The 21,482-nt window shown below is 50.7% G+C and overlaps 1 protein-coding gene across 22 annotated transcripts; it reads left to right on the forward strand.

The window, feature by feature from the left end:
* The first annotated feature begins 220 nt into the window (after nt 1-220).
* On the forward strand, nt 221-20,023 carry DNAJB13 (DnaJ heat shock protein family (Hsp40) member B13). Of its 22 annotated transcripts, none has more exons than XM_005595900.3 (9): nt 221-332; nt 6,236-6,347; nt 7,633-7,736; nt 8,810-8,971; nt 14,244-14,401; nt 15,794-15,907; nt 18,031-18,144; nt 18,942-19,018; nt 19,686-20,023. In XM_005595900.3, exons 1-9 carry the CDS (start codon nt 314-316, stop codon nt 19,837-19,839), a joined length of 1,014 nt encoding a protein of 337 aa, XP_005595957.2. In that variant the 5' UTR covers nt 221-313; the 3' UTR covers nt 19,840-20,023. The 22 variants fall into 22 exon arrangements, 17 of the variants coding, with proteins under 17 accessions (XP_005595957.2, XP_005595958.1, XP_065384784.1 ...); XR_012423501.1 differs by lacking the exon at nt 221-332 and adding an exon at nt 17,498-17,848 and having other exon boundaries at nt 6,053-6,347; nt 17,942-18,144; XR_012423500.1 differs by lacking the exon at nt 221-332 and adding an exon at nt 17,646-17,848 and having other exon boundaries at nt 6,053-6,347; nt 17,942-18,144.
* Nucleotides 20,024-21,482: the final 1,459 nt, after the last annotated feature.

A 21,482-nucleotide genomic window follows, 5' to 3' on the forward strand; every position in this document is an offset into this window, starting at 1 on the left:
TGCTCTCTTTAAAAACAAAAACAGAGCCCTGTAAGTCTCCAATTTCTGAGTTGAGTGACCTTTCACAGGGTCACAGAATCAGCCCCAGCTCTCCTAGTCCTTTCACTGACTCCTCTCTGTTGCAGAGGTGAGATTTGTTTAGGGAAGTGGGACTACAACTCCCAGAGTGCACCTGTGCGGTTGTCAGGAGCAACCAAGGAAGCAAACTAACAGCCTTGCTAGAGTCTGAGGACTATCCAGGGCCTCACTGCCAGCCAGCCAGCCATGGGCCAGGATTATTACTCTGTGCTCCAGATCACTCGCAATTCAGAGGATGCCCAGATCAAGCAGGCGTAAGTTGGGGTGGGAGCCAGTCCTTAGGGGTGTGCTGGGGCAGGCCCTGCCCTCTTCTCTTCCAAAACAAGCTTTCCTGCACAGCTTAGAGCAGACAAGGTAAACCTTGTTCCTTCTTTCACTTCTTGCATACCTGTATCCTGGCTTTGGTCTGGGTCAGGGCCCAGGTTGGAAATTTGAACTCTTTAGGTCCTCAATCTGCTCCCAACCCATCTCCCTTTATGCTCCATGCCCTGTCTCCTCTCCTGGGTGCCTTGCCTTTCCCAGCAATGAAATGGAGACAAAGGAGCCATTTGAACTTTATCTTGAATATTATGGAGAACCAGAGGCTTATGAACAAGGGAGTGGCCGGGCCAGATAGATGTTATAAATTCGATTCTGGCCATGATGGAGGTTTTCAACATTGACTAAACTGCATTCCTGAATACTTCCATCAGGTCTTAAGGATGCTCTGGTTCATTCCTAAGAAAGCCTACGACAGGAGTCAGTACATTTTTCTGAAAACATGTTTTTGTTTTTGTTTTTGTTTTTTTTGAGACGGAATTTTGGTCTTGTTGCCCAGGCTGGAATGCGGTGGTGTGATCTCAGCTCACCACAACCTCTGCCTCCTGGGTTCAAGCGATTCTTCTGCCTCAGCCTCCCAAATAGCTGGGATTACAGGCACGCACCACTACGCCCAGCTAATTTTGTATTTTTAGTAGAGACGGGATTTCTCCTTTTTGGTCAGGCTGGTCTCAAACTCCTGACCTCTGGTGATCCTCCCGCCTTGGCCTCCCCAAGTGCTGGGATTATAGGTGTGAGTCACCGCACCCGGCCAAAAACATGTTTTTTTTAAACAAATATTTATTAAGCGTCTACCACAGGGTCGAGAGGGTACTTCACCTCCTGCTGCAGTGGTGGCAGCTGGAAATAAATGTCTGAATCTGACAGTGACACTTCCTTACCTCATGCAGCTAGATTTTGTTGCTGAATAGATGTTGAATAAGTCACCACAACTGTGATGAGTGTTACAAAAGAGGAAGTACGGGGGGCTATGGAAGTTATCTTGGAAGGAGAGAGACCCCTTAGAAGGCTGTTCGGGGTAATCAAGGCAAAAGATGAGGCCAGAGAAAGGGGAGGGAATGGACTTGGCAATTAAGTGGATCACTGGAGGGTAAAGAAAAGAGGAGTCCAGGATAACTCAGTTAAGTTGGGCAGTGACAATAGGTGCATGTTTTGAGTGTGTAGGTGCAGTTCTGAGAACTTTCCCTCACTCTTTAATCCTCACAACAGTCCTGAGAATTAAGTACCATTATTATCCCACGGCCATGCACTAGTAAATGGTGGAGCCAGTGTTCAGACATCAGGCCTCCCAGAGTTGCCAGTCATGGGCCTACTCCTGGGCCAGGTCCTTTTGGGGATCAGTGGCGTAAGTGGAGAGTCTGCAGTGTTGTTGGAGAAAAAAGACACAAACTCATGAAAAGATTTGAGAACAACTCAGGACAGTGTATGATGTCACCCACTCCTTGGAGCATCTCATTGACCAGAAGGACCCATCCAGGGAAAGGTAATCAGGAGGAAGGGCAGTGGGAGTGCAGAAAGAGAAGCACAACTTAAGCACTGGAAAGGGCTGGATCAGAATCCAGATTCACTTACCTGCTAGCTGTGTGACCTGGGCAAATTACTTAACCTCTCTGAGCTGAAGTTTTCCCATGTCTAAAAATCATCCTCATAATAAAGGTTGCTGTGAGACTGAAATAGGATTAGATAAGATAATGCATGTGTCCAGCAATCATTTGCATGTGAAACCATGTCACATAAAGAGTGATTAAGGCCTGGCGTGGTGGCTCATGCCTATAATCTGAGCACTTTAGGAGGCCAAAGCAGGAGGATCCCTTGAGCCCAGGAGTTTGAGAGGGCAGCCTGGGCATCATCGGGAGACCCTGTCTTTACAGAACATTTAAAAATTAGCTGGGCATGGTGGCACACACCTGTGTCCCAGCTACTCGGGAGGCTCAGGTGGGAGGATCGCTTGAGCCCAGAAAGTAGAGGCTGCATTGAGCTATGATTGCACCACTGCACTCCAGTCCGGGCAACAGAGCAAGACCTGTCTCAAAAATATAAAAATGGCTGGATGCAGTGGCTCACACCTGTAATCCTAGCGCTTTGGGAGGCTGAGGCAGGTGGATCACTTGAGGTCAGGAGTTTGCCAGCCTGGCCAACGTGGTGAAACCGCTTCTCTACTAAAACTACAAGAAATTAGCCAGGTATGGTGGCGCACACCTGTAATCCCAGCTACTCGGGAGGCTGAGATAGGACAATTACTTGAACCCAGGAGGCAGAGGTTGCAGTGAGCCGAGATCATGCCATTGCACTCCAGCCTGGGTGACAGAGCGAGACTTCGTCTCAGAATAAATAAATAAATAAAAATAAGGCCGGGCGGAGTGGCTCATGCCTGTAATCCAAGCACTTTGGGAGGACGAGGCAGGAGGATCTCCTGAGATCAGAAGTTCGAGACCAGCCTGGCCAACAAGGTAAAACCCCATCTCTACTAAAAAAAAATTAGCCGGGTGTGGTGGCAGGTGCCTGTAATCCCAGCTACTCAGGAGACTGAGGCAGGAGAATTGCTTGAACCTGGAAGGTGGAGGTTGCAGTGAGCCGAGATTGAGCCATTACACTCCAGCCTGGGCAACAAGAGCAAAACTCTGTTTCAAAAATGACTAACTAACTAAATAAAAATAAATAGAGTGATTAAAAGAACTGTGCATGTTTCAAAAAGCAGTCCTTAACCCTTCTCTCCTGCAATAACTCTAAGTCACATGTATGACATGCTTGCTCATGGGACAACCTAGATATTGATTAAAAAAAAAGAAGAGCTAAACTTATATAAGGAAGAAAAGCACCATGATGGTTTATAATTGTCCAGGATTCATAACTGCAGCGTTCAAGTTGTGATTTCACCCCTTTCTCTGCCACTCAGGAAAGCAGGTGAATGAGAGTGATGTTACTGCAGGGATAATTTTGAAACCACTCAAATTTATATGAAAAACTAAACCTTTCTCAAACCTTGTTACCTTTTTTTTTTTTTTGAAATGGAGTCTCTCCGTCACTCAGGCTGGAGTGCAGTGGCACAATCTGGACTCACTGCAATCACAGCCTTCTAGGTTCAAGTGATTCTTCTGTCTCAGCCTCCTGAGTAGCTGGGACTATAGGTGTGCGCCACCATACCCGGCTAATTTTTGTATTTTTAGTAGAGACGGGATTTCACCATGTTGGCCAGCCTGTTTTCAAACTCCTGATTTCAAGTGATCTGCCCGCCTCGGCCTCCCAAAGTGCTGGGACTACAGGAGGCTGAGATGGATGGATCACTTGAAGCCAGGAATTTGAGACCAGCCTGGCCAACACGGCAAAAACCGGTCTTTACTAAAAATACAAAAATGAGCCAGGTGTGGTGGTGGGCACCTGTAGTTTCAGCTACTTGAACTTGGGAGGCGGACATTGCAGTGAGCCCAGATTGCGCCACTGAACTCCAGCCTAGGTGACAGAGTAAGACTGTATCTCTAAATAAATAAATAAATAAATAAATAAAAATAACCAACTGTGACCTTTATAATTGAGAAAGGCTGGTTTGGAAGGCTGTGACAATGTCTTCAAGTCTCTGAAAGTAGATATTCTCTCTGTAAGGTCCCAGGGCACAGCTACATCCCTTATGGATGGAGGGACAGTTGCAGGACAGCAGATCCAGCTTCCTGTTGCAGTAAGAGGAGGCATTGCCTAAAAGTCAGAGCCATTCCACAGTGAGATGGGCTGCCCTGTAGGATGCTGAGCGTATATCATTTATTTACTCACTCCTGCTCAGTGCCCAGCACTGGGGCTAGAACTGGATGCAGCAACTCCAGAACCTATTAGATGAGTCGACGACACCTGGAACACAGTGCTGCTAAGGACGAGGATCAAAGGTGCTGGGGACTTGGGAAGGGGAGTCTAACCTAGAAAGGAGGCTAGCTGTCAGGGAAGGCGCCCTGGAGGATTTGGTAACCTGAGCCGAAAGTTGAAGGATGAATTAAAAATTGCCCAGAGAAGCTGGGAGGGGCTGTAGAGGGGTGAGTCATGCAGGAGAGGTCAAGGGAGCAGCAAAGGAGAACAGTGAGTGAGGCCAGAGGAAGAGGCAGGGGCTTGGATCTTAGAGTGAGATATCTGAGTTTTATGCTGGAGACAATGGGGAAACCAGTGAAGGGTTATGCCAGGAGAGGGACCTGGTCAGAAAATGTTTCAGAAGGCCGGCATGGTGGGTCATGCCTGTAATCTTAGCACTTTGGGAGGCTGAGGTGGGCGAATCACCTGAGGTCAGGATTCAAGACCAGCCTAGCCAACAGGGCGAAATCTTGCCTCTACTAAAACTACAAAAATTAGCCAGACGTGGTGGCTCATGCTGGTAGTCCCAGCTACTTGGGAGGCTGAGGCAGGAGAATGACGTGAACCCAGGAGGAGCTTGCAGTGAGCCGAGATCACGCCACTGCACTCCAGCCTGGGCGACAGAGCGAGACTCCATCTCAAAAAAGAAAAAAGAAAAAAAGAAAGTATTTTAGAAGCATCAGTATTAACGAGCAGAGAGAGTGAGAGCAAGAGTGAGAGATACCGCAATTGGCAGCACACAATGCAGTGGAGGAGGGGCCACTGGGTGCAGGAAGACATGGTTCTGCAATACTTGTCGGGATAAAGAGACAGGAACAGAACATTTATTATTTATTTTGAGACAGAGTCTTGCTCTGTCACAGGCTGAAGTGCGGTGGTGTAATCTTGGCTCACGGCAGCCTTGACTTCCTGGGTTCAAGCAATTCTCCCACATCAGCCTCCCAAGTAGCTGGGACTACAGGTGAATGCCACCATGCCCGGCTAGTTTTTGCATTTTTTTTTTTTTTTTTTTTTTGTAGAGTCAGAGTTTTGCCATGTTGCCCAGGCTGGTGTTGAACTCCTGAGCTCGAGTCATCCTCCCACCTCGGCCTCCCAAAGTGTTGGGATTACAGGCATGAGCCACTGTACCCAGCCCAGAACATTAGTTAGAAGGAAAACCCCATGTGACTTGGTGACTGATGGGATAAGGAGAGGAGATGAAGGAGAGCTTGGAGTCAAAGTGCTCACATTTCTGGCTGCAGTGCCTGGGGAAAAATTATGCAGTGAAAATGTATGTGTTGGCAGGGTCAGGTGGCTCACGCCTATAATCCCAGCACTTTGGGAGGCCGTGGTGGGAGGATCACCTGAGGTCAGGAGTTCGAGACCAGCCTGGCCAACATGGTGAAACCCTGTTTCTAATAAAAATACAAAAAATTGGCCGGGCGCGGTGGCTCAAGCCTGTAATCCCAGCACTTTGGGAGGCCGAGACGGGCGGATCACGAGGTCAGGAGATCGAGACCATCCTGGTTAACATGGTGAAACCCCGTCTCTACTAAAAAAAAAAAATACAAAAAACTAGCCGGGCGAGGTGGCGGACGCCTGTAGTCCCAGCTACTCGGGAGGCTGAGGCAGGAGAATGGCGTGAACCCGGGAGGCGGAGCTTGCAGTGAGCTGAGATCCGGCCACTGCACTCCAGCCTGGGTGACAGCGCGAGACTCCGTCTCAAAAAAACAAAAAACAAAAAAAAAAAACAAAAAATTAGCCAGGTGTGGTGGCGGGTGCTTGTAATCTCAGCTGCTTGGGAGGTTGAGGCAGGAGAATAGCTTGAACCCGGGAGGCGGAGGTTGCAGTGAGCAGGGATTGTGCCACTGCACTCCAGCTTGGGCAACAAGAGAGAAACTCCGTCTCAAAAAAAAAAAAAAAAAAAAAAGTGTATGTCTGGACTCGGTGAATTTATGATACCTTGGAGAGGAGATGGCAAGTAGACAGTTGGAGGTAGTCTTTGGCTCAGGGAAGTGGTCTGGTTCAGGATGGAGATTTAGCTGTGAGAGACCGAAGCCTGCCCCTGGGATGAGAAGAGAAACCACGGAACTCTGGGGATGGCGGCGAAGCGAGTGTGGGCACTGGAAAAGCAGGCGGAGGTAAGGTTGGGGATCATGCCTGGGCTGAGTGACAGGCGTCTGTGCTGGACGCCTCCCGTGCAACCCTCCAGACCCACTCCCCACCGTTCCTGCCCTGCTCGGCTCCGGCTCCGGGAGGCTTCCTTGCCCTCAGCCTTCCAGATGGAGCCGGCCCAGGGGAGCACTAGGCGGGAGATGGGGAGGGAGAAGGGCGGGGCTTCGGCTTTATTCCCCAGTTCTCCTCCTATGGGGTCTCTTCAGTCAGCTGTGTCGCTTGACAGAAAGTCACAGCTCCGCTGAGGGCCCTGTCCACACACTCCGACAGACCCCTCAGCGTTCTTGGCCTGGGAAAACTGCACTCTGCTGTCCCTGGCAAGTCTCCCTCCGCTCCTCCTGCACCTGGGCGAATGGTCCCTTTATTAAACCCTCCACAAACCACCCAATCCGCGCCATCTTTCCCCCACCCCGGGTCACTTCTGATACATATTCTCAGACGCTACGATGTCTGCCCCTCAGAAACAGGCCAGCTGGTAGGACTTGTATTAACCCTCCCTCCTCCAGGTACCGCAGACTCGCCCCTTAACCACCCGTTGAAGTCAAATGAGCCGTCTTCAGCAGAGATTTTCAGGCAAATAGCAGAGGACTGGGCAGAAAAGAAGTGGGAAAAAAAATAAGCACAGAGTGGGTGTGGGCGGCACAGGAACCAGACGCGCGTTGAGCGCCTCATCCATGTCCGCTGCACACCCGATTGTAGCTCATCCTCCCAAGACGCCTGTGTGTCTGCTCCTGTCCTCTAAGAAGCAAACAGGATTATGTGCAGGAAATGTACCTGGAGAGACTGTGAAGGATGAAGGGAAGGGAGCAGGAGCGCGCAGGGAGAGTCCCCAGAACACAGTGCAGCCTGACGCTTGCGAGTGGAGATAGGGAGGGGAGGAGTGGGGAGGGAGAGCTCAGCCAGCCTCTGGGGAGCCCTCACGCAAAGCGTGCCCGTTGGAGGAGTCCTGTGTCTTGCAGGAATGGGCCAGCCTTGGTATCTCCACCACACGTTAGCACTGGGGGCAGCTCAGGGGCAGTAGCTTCGGCTCAGATGCCCTGGGGGGCAGCTGCTGGAACTGTCAGTCAGCTGTGCTCCCCGCACCAGCTACTCTTCAAGAGCTGAGCAGTGCACCTCCGCAGCCACCACAGCCCGTGAAACTACCCCGGATTTATAGCCAGCCAGGAGTGGACAGAGTGCCAGCTCTGAACTCTGGTCTGCCCTCAGAAACAGGCCAGCTGATACGGCTTGTATTAACTCTCCCTCCTCCAGGTACCGCAGACTCGCCCTTAAGCACCACCCGTTGAAGTCAAATGAGCCGTCTTCAGCAGAGATTTTCAGGCAAATAGCAGAGGCCTTCGACGTGCTGAGTGACCGTGAGTAGCTGTGGGGCTGAGCAGCCCCCTCGATTAGGATCATTCCTTAAGTCTCCAGACTGTTGGGTTTTCTGAGGGGGCCCAATAGCGAGGAAGCATCCCTCTTCCCTGCCTAGAATCTAGACACACAGAGAAGACAGAATACCGACCTGCCTTTCTCAGTAGAAGCAAGCTGAGGGGGAGGACATAGGGTGTGGAGCCCAGGATTACATTGACTCGCTCACCCTGGCAGGCAGTGTGGGAGCAGGGGCACATTCCCCACGCATCCCTATCCCCTGCGAGGACGGGACCTTCCCCGGGAGGAACAGACTGAGGGGCTTGCAGCTACCGGGGAAGAAGGCTGAAGCTGGGCGGGCGCACCCACCTGTCCCTCCCAGAGGTCCTTCCCAGTGGCTGAGTGTCCATTTCCCCTGGGCCAGCAAGAGTAGGAACAGGCACAGAAAGGCCAGGAGTAATTAGGAAATCTCTCTCCGATGGAAATCAGCAGAGTGAAGAAAGTGTGATCCCCGCCCCCACACCCAGGGCCATCCTGCCAGGCTTTCCCTGGGACTTGTCCTGGAGACTAATCCTGGTTCCTGCAGAAGTACAGCTAGAAGATCACTAAGGTTTCTACAGCCCTGAGTTTTCAGGACTTCAGGGTCCTTAGACTCTAGGATTTCAAAGTTTTAAAATTTGGAGGCTGTAGAATTCTTAGCTTCTAAAATGTCAATGTTCTATAATTCTGTTTACCCCAGATAAGACAGTGGCCATGATGACTGAGTTAGGCCAAATCCCAGGGCCATGGCCTGAGCCTCAGTCTCTCAGTTATTCCCCCAATCTCTCACCCCGCCCCCAGCAAACCCAAGGCTTTCCCGTCTCTCTTCTGGGCTACAGAAGCCATACCTAGGTCCTCCCAGAATGAAATGGAACCCCTGACTCCTAGGGTCTCATTCCAAAGACTGCCAGACAGCAGGCACTTTGGGATCAAGCTGCTTCTGCCCCTTCCCTTTCTCTATATCCACCTGCTTCCCAGCCCCTCCACCTATCTCAGCCCCCAAAGTTGGACGCCTCCTCAAGGTGATGCCCATCCACAGCCGTGAAGAGAGGCATCTACGACAAGTTTGGAGAGGAGGGCCTGAAGGGTGGGATTCCTTTGGAGTTTGGATCTCAGACCCCATGGACAACTGGTTACGTCTTCCACGGCAAACCGGAAAAGGTGTTCCACGAGTTCTTTGGTGGAAACAACCCCTTCAGTGGTAAGAGGTCTTCAGAGGTCTTCCTCCCCACCTTGCCTTACAGGGAAACGACACAGCTATAAATGATGCTTTTCGTTAAGTAGTTTTGTTTTTATTTTTACTTTATTATTTTATTTTATTTATTTATTTATTTATTTATTTATTTATTTATTTGGAGATGGAGACTCGCTGTGTCGCCCAGGCTGGAGTGTAGTGGTGCGATCTTGGCTCGCTGCAACCTCTGCCTCCTGAGTTCAAATAATTCTCCTGCCTCAGCTTCCCGAGTAGCTGGGACTACAGGCGCACGCTGCCATGCCCGGTTAATTTTTTTAAATTTTTAGTAGAGATGGGGTTTCACCATGTTGCCCAGGCTGCTTTCGAACTCCTGAGCTCAGGCAATCTGCCCACCTTGGCGTCCCAAAGTGCTAGGATTACAAGCGTGAGCTACCGCGGCCGGCCTATTTTTACTTTAATAAATATATATAACACATTGCAAAAGAAAAAGTAAAACAGAATTCATTGAAAAAGAAATACATTCCAGCCCTCCATTTTCTTTCTTTCTTTCTTTTTTTTTTGAGATGGAGTCCTGTTCTGTCACCCAGGCTGGAGTGCAGTGGCATGACTTCAGCTCACTGCAACCTCTGCCTCCCGGGTTCAAGCAGTTCTCCTTGCCTCAGCCTCCTGAGTAGCTGGGATTACAGGCACTCACCACCACACTCAGCTAGTAATTTTGTATTTTTTAGTAGATGAAGGGGTGGCCCACCCCTCCAGACCTGTGGGCATTTCTCGTTAGGTGGAACGAGAGACTTGAGAAAAGAAATGAGACACAGGGACAAAGTATAGAGAAAGAAAAAGTGGGCCCAGGGGACCGGTGCTCAGCATACAGAGGACCCACGCCGGCACTGGTCTCTGAGTTCCCTTAGTATTTATTGATAATTATCTTTACCATCTTAAAGATAAGGGAGTGGCAGGACAATAGGATCATTGTAGGGAGAAAATTAGCAGTAAGACATATGGATAAAGATCTCTGTGACATGAATAAGTTCAAAGGAAAATGCTGTGCCTTGATATGCATATGCAAACATCTTCCATAAGCCTTTTAGCAGCATTGTTTCAGTAAGTCCCACCTTTTGCCCTAAAGCGATTTTCTCCTTTCTCAGTAAACAAAGCATACAATCGGGTCTCACACTGAGATGTTCCATTGCCCAGGGACGGGCAGGAGACAGATGCTTTTCTCTATCTTAACTGCCAACATCCGCCAAAAGGCCTTCTTTCCTCTTGTACTAGTCCTCCTCAGCACAGACCCTTCACGGGTGTCGGGCTGGGGGACAATCAGGTCCTTCTCTTCCCACGAGGCCCTATTTCAGACTATCACATGGGAAGAAACTTTTGACAATACCTAGCTTTCCTAGGCAAAGGTCACTGCGACCTTTGGCCATGTATGTGTCCCTGGGTACTTGAGATTAAGAGAATGGTGATGACCTTTAACCAGCAAGCTGCCTTCAGGTACTTGTTTAACAAAGACACATCCTGCACAGCCCAAAATCCATTAAACCTTGAGTCACCACAGCACATGTCTCTTGCAAGGACAAGGTTGGGGGTAGGGTCACAGATTAACAGCATCTCAAATACAGAACAAAAGTCTACTTCTTTCTATATAGACACAGTAACGGGCTGATCTCTCTTTCTTTTCCCCACAAGTAGACATGTGGTTTCACCATATCTGCCAGGCTGGTCTCAAACTCCTGACCTCAGCTGATCCGCCCACCTCCATACATACATACACAATCATTGAAAGGCCTGGGTGAGAAGGCTCTAAGCTGGCCCTGTAGGAAATCTTCCAAGAACACCACCTCTAAACTGGTCCACAAGGAAAGCTGCTGTCTCTGCCACAGTCACAAAGAAGGAATCAGGAAATGTCACCGTTGCATTCCAGAACACACCATAAATGTAGCTGCAACTGCTGCCTCACTTGCTTCTGACAGGCATGAAACTCGTAGGTGGACACACAAAGGCTGCTGCAGAAAAACCCAGTATTTCCACGACAGTGCTCACCAGCTCCAGACAGAGCCGTGGAGAGATGCCTGCCGTCTTCTTCCTGCCTCCCAAGTAGCTCAGGGTTTACCTGATGAACAGAATTAAAAGCCAGAACATTAGCTGCTAGAGAGTCTGGGGGTTGTTCCTTTTGGCTCTACAGATTCTCTAGGAGGGAAGGTATGCAAGAAGGAGGTCAGAGCAGATGCCAAGTGCCAGCATGGCTACCATGGGTGTTTTATAATTTATTATTATTAGAGTCTTACTCTGTTGCCCAGGAGTGCAGTGGCACAATCTTGGCTCACTGCAACCTCTGCCTCCTGGGTTCAAGCGATTCTCCTGCCTCAGCCACCCGAGTAGCTGGGATTACATGCGGGCACCAGATGCCTGGCTAATTTTTATATTTTTAGTAGAGATGGGGTTTCCACTCAAGACTGGCCAGGCTGGTTTTGAACTCCTGACCTCAGGTGATCTGCCTGCCTTATCCTCCCAAAGTGCTGGGATTACAGGCATGAGCCACTGTGCCAGGTATAATTTATTATTTTTAATTACTGTCTTATTGATGGGTATTTAGTTTCTTTCTGGTCTTTTGCTAATATTGTATTTGTGGGAAGATACCTCTTGTCTCTTTTGCAGTTAAAACAGTTCTTGTGCTATTTATAGTTTCCCTAACATGCTTGTCTCCCTACCAGACTGGGAGCTGCTCCAGGTCTGATTGATCTCAGAGTAGCCAAACCCCAGCCTAGCATCTGACAAGAGTGAGTGGATGGGTGGATGCATGAAATGAAGGAAGGAAGGACAGATGGATGAATGGATGAGTGGGTGTATGAATGAATAGATGGGCGCGTGGTGGGTGGGTGGGTAGGCAGATGGATGGCTGGGTAGGCGGATGGATGGCTGGGTAGGTGGATGGGTGCATGATCCCAAGTCTCAGACGAACTGACCAAGAGTTGATTTCTGAGGCTCAGAATCATCTTGCAAAGGCAGTGAAAAGACCTTCACACCTGACTTCCTGGCTCCAGTTATGCCCACATAGGCCTAGATTTTCACTGACTGTTTTCTCCTACACCCCTTCCCCTTCTCCCTGACTATACTTCAGCCTTTCTGAACTTCAAAAGTTCTCTCCTTCTCTTCTCTGTGCCAATACGTGGGTTATAGCCCCTCTGCCTCAGAGACTGCTCCCATTGTGTGCCATCCTCATGTGTCTGCCAGAGGAAGCTTAGTTTATAAGCTCCACGTGAGACTGAAAATAGCAAGGGGCTTTGAGTAGCAGGCCTGTTTCCAATCCATGTGCTGCCATTTGTGAACTGTGTGGTCCTGGGAAATTTTCCTTACCCCTCTGAAACCCCAGCTTCCTAACCATTACATAGACAAAATAATCATTAAGGCTCAAGGGCTATTATCAGATAAGATAATGTTTATGAAAAGGGGCTTTGCAATTGGCCAGGCACGGTGGCTCACGCCTGTAATCCCAGCACTTCGGTAGGCCAAGGCCAGCAGATCACCTGAGGTCGGGAGTTCGAGACCAGCCTGACCACCATGGAGAAAATCCATCTCTACTAAAACAACAACAACAACAACAACAACAAAAAACCAAAAAAAACAGTCGGGCACGGTGGCGCATTCCTGTAATTCCAGCTACTCAGGAGGCTGAGGTAGGAGAATCACTTGCACCAAGGAGGTGGAGGTTGCGGTGAGCCAAGATTGTGCCATTGCACTCCAGCCTGGGCAACCAGAGTGAAACTCCGTCTCAAAAAAAAGAAAAAAAGGAAAAGAAAAGGAAAGGGGCTTTGCAGCCCAAAAATGCCATACGGTGGACCTTGTCTCCCTACCTGTCTCAGTTCAAAGGAGCCAAGGGAGTCTACAGGGCATCGCTCATTGGGAAAGGTCAGGCTCAGGGTCTGGGCCTCCTTAGGCAGCACCCAGAAGCTATACTGCCACAGTGCTCCACCCCAAGGGTTCCTGAGTCCCATCTCCCTGCAGGGTTGAGGGGCTGGGCTTCCTGTGGCCTGGCTATTGGGGTGTTTACTGCCTGGTACACTGTAGGTCTGGGTGAACAAGTGAATTCAGCAGTGCAACAGGAGGCCAGATGATTTGCAGGCCCCTTGATTGCCCATCACATCTTACAGGGACACAGTGTAGTCACCTCATCCCTGCCTAAGGTCATTTCACCATTCTAGCCTGTGAAGTTCATTCCATGGCATCAACCATGAGAAGCAGAATATGGGAACTCTGAACCATAGTGCCCCTCAAGTTTACAGCTTATGAAGGGCTTTCACATCTAGCAATGCAGTGTGGCACAGTGGTTAAGGACACAATTTCCGTATTCATATTGTCCTGTGGTTCAGATCCCAACTACTGCTTACTAGCTATGGGACCTTAAGCATTTTGTTTGGCCTCTCTGGACCAATGAAATAATAATGTAAGGTGCAAAAATAGCACCTGATGCATAGTAAGCTCTCAGCAAGTTTTAGCTCTTTATCTTAATGGTGGAAGGCAAGTCAGGCATTATTACCCCATCCCACAGACCAAGACACTGAAGCCCACGGATCACACAGCACATCAGGGGCAGAGCCGGGATGGGGCTGTCTTTGCACTGGGAGGAAGGATGTGGGCAGCAAGAGGGGTTATGGGTGTAGAGCTGGGCAGGGGCAAAAGAAAGTGAGGAAAGAAGAATTTGGGGGATGCTAGTGGCCTCTCAAATTGTTAGGGACCAAACTTTTCCCTCTCCCATCTCAGTCGACAGCTTTATAGCAACTTGAGTCTGGGGTCTTTAGTAGTCTTGGGCTGGGCTGGACAGTGAAGGGGAGTGGCGTCTGTGGAAGAGTAGGGAGGACTGGCCAGCTCTGACCTTCCTGCCGAAGACTACCAGCAGTCTCTTCTGGCACTCCCGAGCGCGGCCACCAGAGGGAGCGCCTCCCTTTCCTGAGACAGCCAGAGTTACGGTATCCAAGTTGTGATTAAGAGAGACGGGGAAGCAGCGGGGGCGGCGGCGGGGTGATACCCCAAGCAGGGGTGAAGCAGTGGGAAGTGGCAAGGGATGATACTCACTGCATCAGCGGTTGAAGCAGCTCCTTGGCTTGGCCAGTCCGAGAGGTGGTTATAGGATGCTGGGTATTACACAGGGCACTGAAGAGGTTGGGGAGCGTATCTGGATGGGGAGGTGGAGTGTGTGTGTGTGTGTGTGTGTGTGTGTGTGTACACGCGTGTCTGGGTCTCTGGATACAATTTCTCTTACTCCTCTCCCTAACCCCCGCAGAGTTTTTTGATGCAGAAGGAAGTGAGGTGGATTTGAACTTTGGGGGGCTCCAGGGCCGAGGGGTCAAGAAGCAGGACCCCCCAATCGAACGGGATCTCTACCTGTCCCTGGAGGACTTATTCTTTGGCTGCACCAAAAAAATTAAGATCTCCAGAAGGGTGAGTACTCAGCTTGCTCCTCCCGGGAGCCACCACCTATCTCCTGCAGCCTAGCAGCCACCTCCTCCCTTACCCGGGTGGGAGGACTCAGGGATGGTCTCTGATGGAATTACAGAACCTTAGAGGCCGGGTGCGGTGGCTCAAGCCTGTAATCCCAGCACTTTGTGAGGCCGAGACGGGCGGATCACGAGGTCAGGATATCGAGACCATCCTGGCGAACACGGTGAAACCCCGTCTCTACTAAAAAATACAAAAAATTAGCCGGGCGAGGTGGCGGGCGCCTGTAGTCCCAGCTACGCGGGAGGCTGAGGCAGGAGAATGGCGTGAACCCGGGAGGCGGAGCTTGCAGTGAGCTGAGATCCGGCCACTGTACTCCAGCCCGGGCGACAGAGCGAGACTCCGTCTCAAAAAAAATAAATAAATAAAAAATAAAAATAAAAAAAGAACCTTAGATTCAGAGACCTAGGATGTTAGAATTCTAGAATCTGAAATTCGGAAGGGACAATTGAGGATATTAGCCCGGTTCTTTCCTAGTGCAGGAGTGTCCTCTGCAGTCTTCCCAACTGCAGTCTTCCTCTCTTTCAATTCAGCCCCATCCCCGTGGGAACTGGAAAGGCTCTGAATCCTCTGAATTCTTTCCTCTGGGCTTTACCAGACCATATTCCCAGGATTTTACCAGGGTGCATGCCTCATGCATAAGAAAGAACAGTGGGCATGGAGGGTGGGCTGGGAGACAGTCACCAAGGTGACGGGTTGAGGAAGACCCTCAGTGCCTCCTGTCTAGTCCTTGGCTTGGCCCTGTGCCATGGCCCAGCCCTGTGCCAAGCATAAGAGCAAGCCTCCTCTACCTTTGCCCAGCAGAGGAGATGCTGATGCGGCCATGCTTTCCACAGATGGCACCCATCTGGACATGCGATTGGGGAGTGGAAGGATGACACAGTGGTGAATGCACTGGGGGAGGCTTAGATATGTTGACTTTCATTTCTCTCTTTGGGATTAAGAGACTTGCTGGAGGCTCAAGCCCAGGCCTCTGGGATTTGGAGAGAGGAAGGAAGTACATTTTCACCATGTATCTGTTAGTGGCCAGGCCTGGAGCTGTGTGTTTGATCAACTAATGGTGACTGCTTGGCATCTCAGCCCCTAGCCCCAGTCTCATGGCATCCCCTGCCATCCTGGAATCATAGGTTCTTGGTTGTCATGGCAACAGGATGGGCAGGCTCTCCCCATTGCTGGAGGCTCTTCCCATTGCTAGAGGATTGAGCCCAAGTACAAATCCCATAGAGCATCTTTCATGTGTGCAAAGGTCACCTGAGTGTTCATGAAAATCTGAGCAATTGACTGTGCTCATGGAAGTCCTAAGCAGACCTCCCCACACCTGATATGTTGCTGCAGGTGCTGAATGAGGATGGGTACTCCTCCACCATCAAGGACAAGATCCTGACCATTGATGTGAAGCCTGGTTGGAGGCAGGGCACACGCATCACCTTTGAGAAGGAAGGGGACCAGGTAAGGGTGGAAGAAGCTGACTCAGGTCAGTCACTGGACTCAGGCGGTGGGAAGACTGAGGAGGAAGGGAAGGGAAAAGAGGCAATACTTTTTCCTGACCCTGTGAGCCTTGGTCTGTAGACAGCCCAGTCTGCAGAGTGGGTGAGACGGGATCCCTAATGTTCCTTCCAAGGAACAGAGCCTTATAATGCTTCTGTGAATGGGCAGCCCAGGGACTGTCCCCATTTTACAGAGTGGGAAACGGGGACCCAGAGAAGAATGGGACTTGCCTAAGGCAAGAACATGAGAGCTGAAAGGAGATCCCAGTCTGAACTCCAGTGTTTTCCTGATTTTCTCCAGTGCTTCTCGGAATAAAGCCCAACTACAGGAGCTACTCAGAAATCATTTAATCATAATAATTTTATTTATTTATTTTATTTTATTTTATTTTGAGACGAGAGTCTCACTTTGTTGCCCAGGCTGGAGGGAGGTGGCACAATTTCAGCTCATTGCAACCCCCACCTCCTGGATTCAAGCGATTCTCCTGCCCCAGCCTCCTGAGTAGCTGTGACTACAGGCACGTGCCACCACGCACAGCTAATTTTTTTTTTTTTTAATTGAGACAGAGTCTCACTCTGTTACCCAGGCTGGAAGGCAGTGGCGCAGTCTTGGCTCACTGCAAACTCCGCCTCCTGGGTTCAAGTTATTCTGCTGCCTCAGCCTCCCCAGTAGCTGGGATCACAGGCATGCACCACCACACCCAGCTAATTTTTGTATTTTTAGTAGAGACAGGGTTTCACCATGTTGGCCAGGCTGGTCTCGAACTCCTGACCTCAGGTGATCCACCTGTCTTGGCCTCCCAAAGTGCTTGGGATTACAGGCGTGAGCCACTGCACCTGGCCACCTAGCTAATTTTTGTATTTTTATAGAGATAGGATTTCTCCATGTTGGCCAGACTGACCTCGAACTCCTGACCTCAGGTGATCTGCCTGCCTCGACCTCCCACAGTGCCTGGGATTACAGATGTGAGCCACCATGCCTGGCCTATTAGTAATACTTTTAAATTAAATACTATTTAAATAAAAACATAAAATTATTGTCCAAGGCATGCTGAGTCCTTAAGTCCTGAGAAGAGGCAGAATGATGGAGCATTCAGAGCCAGGAAAGATACATTCCTTTGCCTGCACTTTTTACCCCCTTTCTCACCTATGAAACATCTACCTCCGGTCTGGCTTGGTGGCTTACACCTACAGCCCCAGCACTTTGGGATGCCAAGGCAAGAGAATCACTTGAGCTCAGAAGTTTGAGACCAGCCTGGGCAACATAGTGAGACCTTGTCTCTACTAAAAACAAAAAAGTTAGCTGGGCATGGCAGTGTGTGCCTGTGGTCCCAGATACTCAGGAGACTGAGGCCGGAGGATCTCTTGAGCCCAGGAGGTAGGTCAAGGCTGTGGTGAGCTATGATCATGCCACTGCACTTCAGCCTGGGCAACAGAGAGAGACCCTGTCTAAAAAAAAACAAAAAACAAACAAACAAACAAACAATAAATAAAACATCTACTTTGAAGAAACATGCTTCAAAACCCAGCTCGTGTTTCCTGCTCTGGGCAGCCTTCTCTGAGCTCCAGGATCTGGGCCTCCCTTTATCATGTCTCGAGCTTGCTGAGGATTCACCGTCAGTTCCTCTCCCTCCCGGCCACGAGACTGGGAGCTCCTTGGGGTGAGGGACCAGTCTGATTCCTCTGTCCCCAATGCCCAGAAGAGACCTCAGCAGACTTGTGGTGACTTAATGACAGGGGTGTCATGCCTGGAGTTACTAGCAAGACAGAGACATATGGTCGGTTGCCTGACGCCCAGCTCAGTGTTCTACCTGCCGTCTGAGGAAACCTCTCCGAGCCTCCAGCTGAGTGGTCTATTTTGGGCATGCTCAGTACAGAAGTAATTCTGGGGGGATTCATCTGGGTAAGCTTCTCAGGCTTCTAATCTATCTGGGCTATGGGGGCCAAACTGAAAAGGCCCTTCCAGAAAACCTGCTCTCATCTCCCCATTGTACAGATGAAGACATGGAGACAAGTAGAGGCAGGAACTTGGCCAAAGTCACACGGCCAACTAGTCCTTGTCACCCTTTGGCGTCCCCTGCCCAGGGCCCCAACATCATCCCAGCAGACATCATTTTCATCGTAAAGGAGAAGCTACACCCTCGCTTCCGCAGGGAGAATGACAACCTCTTCTTCGTGAACCCCATCCCTCTGGGCAAGGTGAGTGGGCAAAGCGCAGGAGCAGCGGGGAGGGGATCGGCATGAGCCCCACCTGCCCTGGCCTAGACTTGGCCTCCCCTCCCGCAACCACCTGCCATCAGTCGCTAAGCCCTGTGGATTCCACCCTCCAAATCACCATCCACTTGGTCCCCTCTGCTCATCCTCACCGCCTGGATCTGTGCACCAGATCTGCACAGCAGGTCCTCCTCCCCACTTCTCATCTCCTCCAGGCTCTTCTCCTTAGAGATCCTGCCACACACTCATCGGACCCTGCCATACTCCTCACTGTCTAAACATCTTTGTTTAGAGGGCCACTGGAGGCCCTCTGCGATCTGCTCCCTGCTTACCCCTTCCCCTGCACTCCAGCCCCTTCGCCGCATGGCACCCTGCCTGCGTAACGCATTTTCACGCCTCCGTTCTCATTTCTGCTGGGCCCTCTCCTTGGAATGCTGTCTATTCACCTGACCCTATAGGGTCCTCATCAATAGCTACCACCACTGCTACCACTTCCTGCCCTACTCCTGAATGGTTTAGGGGCCTCTCCTTGGCTCCCACAAACACTTTTATTCTATCTCCATCATTACATTTATACAACATCCATCTTACCTGCCAGATCCACCCATCTTTCCTGCCAGGGCAGAAAATGCCTGGGTCATTCACCTATTAGTTCTTGAACAGCCTCGTCTCCCTTGTGCCTAACTCACAGTCTGGCACTGGACAGGTTCCTAAGGTGCCTTCTAAATAGGAGGGCCATGGTGACCCTCCTCAGCCCCACCTTTGGCTCTGACCCTCCCTAGGCTCTCACCTGCTGCACTGTGGAGGTGAAGACTCTAGATGACCGTCTGCTCAACATCCCCATCAATGACATCATCCAGTGAGTCTATCTGCCTTGGGCCCCAGTAGCCAAGAGAAGGGCTAGCCTGGGATTTAGGGGGTATTGTCAGACAGGTCTGCCCAGTAGAGTTGTACAGGCTGCCCCCAGCACAAGGATTCCCTGCTGAGGGGATAGAGAGGACCAAAACCAAACCCACACTCTGGCCACACTGTGGGCTGCAATCACCTGGCAAAAGGAGCACCTTTTTCTAATCCACACGAAGCTACTGCAGAGGCTAGAGGCCCCCAGTGTTGGGCAACCCCGTGGCCTCCATCCCCCTAAACTTCTCATTAGAGTTCTGAGTTGCATCCCCTAAGTCCTTTTCCAAGAAAGGCCCTCTGCCCCTGCAGAGGTTTGCCTGGCAGCCCAGCGCCCCGCCCTCACCTCAGGGTTTGCTCACCCTTACTTCCCATTTCCCGTATCTTAAACAAAGTTTCTGGAATCCTCCATCAGAGACTCAGTGTAAACAGGTTTTCAGGGAGCAAGCGGTTTGGAATAAGCCAATCTCCTCTCCTTTCCCAACCAGTTCTGGCTAAGAGCCACTCCAGGTGAAGGCTGGAGCGACTGTGCCCTTCCTGGGGTTATGTGACAGGGGTTATGTGACAGGGACTTGCTGAGGTGCTGCTCTGGGATGATGTCTAAGCTCCTTTCTTTCATCCTATTTCAGCCCCAAATACTTCAAGAAGGTGCCAGGTGAGGGGATGCCATTGCCGGAGGACCCCACTAAGAAGGGGGATCTCTTCATCTTCTTCGACATCCAGTTCCCCACCCGCCTCACACCCCAGAAGAAGCAGATGCTGCGCCAGGCATTGCTGACATGACTGCGGTGGGCTGGAGCAGGGGTGAGAGGAGGCTAGCTGGGCCTCACCCCACCCCTACCCGCCACAGCCTCAGGGTGTGCACAGGTGTGCATAGCCTCAGGGAGCCTGCTGCACAGATATGATACCAGAGTGGGATGGTGCAGGGCTTAAACTAACATAATAAAGATCTATTTCCTGTCCTCCAGCTACACCCATGAGAGTGTGTTGGAGAGGAGCTTCATATTAGCCTTTCTTGGGGGGCACAGGGAAGAAAGAGGCCCAAGGAGCTGAGTGCCTGGGTCCCTGTCCTGGCTTTGTGGGAAAGGGCAGGTAAGGGTTCAGATCCTCTGTGCTTCCACTTTGATAGAGTGGGGCAGGGCTGTGTGGCCTCTGAGGGTCTCTAGCTCTGCTCTGGCTTTTCATGACAGAAGAGACAATCTCTGGAGCATGGTATGGTCACGTTAGAGACAGGAAAACTAAAGCACAAAAGAAAACATTTGTTGCAGGTCACTCAGGCCTCAGTGGCAAAGCTGTCATCAGAACCTTGAAGGTGGCAGGGTGCGGTGGCTCACGCCTAGACTTTGGGAGGCCAAGGTGGGCGGATCACTTGAGGTCAGGAGTTCCAGACCAGCATGGCCAACATAGTGAAACCTCATCTCTACTAAATACAAAAATTAGCCAGGTGTGATGGCAGGCACCTGTAATCCCAGCTACTCCAAAGGTTGAGGCAGGAGAATTGCTTGAACCGGGGAGGCAGAGTTGCAGTGAGCTGAGATCGCTCCACTGCACTCCAGCCTGGGCAAAAGTGAAACTCCATCTCAAAAAAACCCAAAAAGGCCGGGTGTGGTGGCTCATGTTTGTAATCCCAGGACTTTGGGAGGCCGAGGCAGGTGGATCACCTGAGGTCAGGAGTTCGAGATTAGCCTGGCAAACATGGTAAAAACCCGTCTCTACTAAAAATACAAAAATTAGCTGGGTGTGGAGGTGAGTGCCTATAATCCCAGTTACTCGGGAGGCAGGGGAACCACTTGAATCCAGGAGGTGGAGGTTGCAGTTAGCCAAGATTGTGGCACTGCACTCCAGCCTGGGTGACAGAGCAAGACTCTGTCTCAAACAAAACAAAACAAAACCAGAAACCCCCCAAAACCTTGAAGGTCACTTCCCATAGACTCACCCTGCGTAGAGCAGCATAAAGAACACGTGTGCACTGGAAACAGCTTTGGTTCTACCCCTCTGGCCTCAATCCCCTGGTCTGTGATAGGGTCCTGGGCAGGGTGATCTGGGAAACCCAAGTTCTGATCCCAGCCCTGCCACTTTCTCCTGGAACCAGTTACCACACCTGTCTTGTCAGTAGAGCAGAGCTCATAACCCCCTTCACAGGCACGTTGTGAGGACTGAAATCATTGATGTGAAAGTGCTTGGTGAACTCACTGCTTAGATTCAGGAAGGGGTAACAGTACTGCTGCCCCCAAGGCCTGGAGTTCCAGCATCCACGTCCAACCGGGCCTGCGTAGACCACACTTGCCTCCTCAAAGTCAACAAGTGTGCTACGCTCCCCTTCCATGCCAGCGAGGTTCCCTTCTAGAGTCTGAGCTTGGGTGAGGATAGATCCAGGCTTCGGGGATTAGGTAGCCAATTCCATGGAATGCCTTCAGAGGTGCCAG

Source organism: Macaca fascicularis, chromosome 14, assembly GCF_037993035.2.
Source record: "Macaca fascicularis isolate 582-1 chromosome 14, T2T-MFA8v1.1".
NCBI classification, from domain to species: Eukaryota; Metazoa; Chordata; class Mammalia; order Primates; family Cercopithecidae; genus Macaca; species Macaca fascicularis.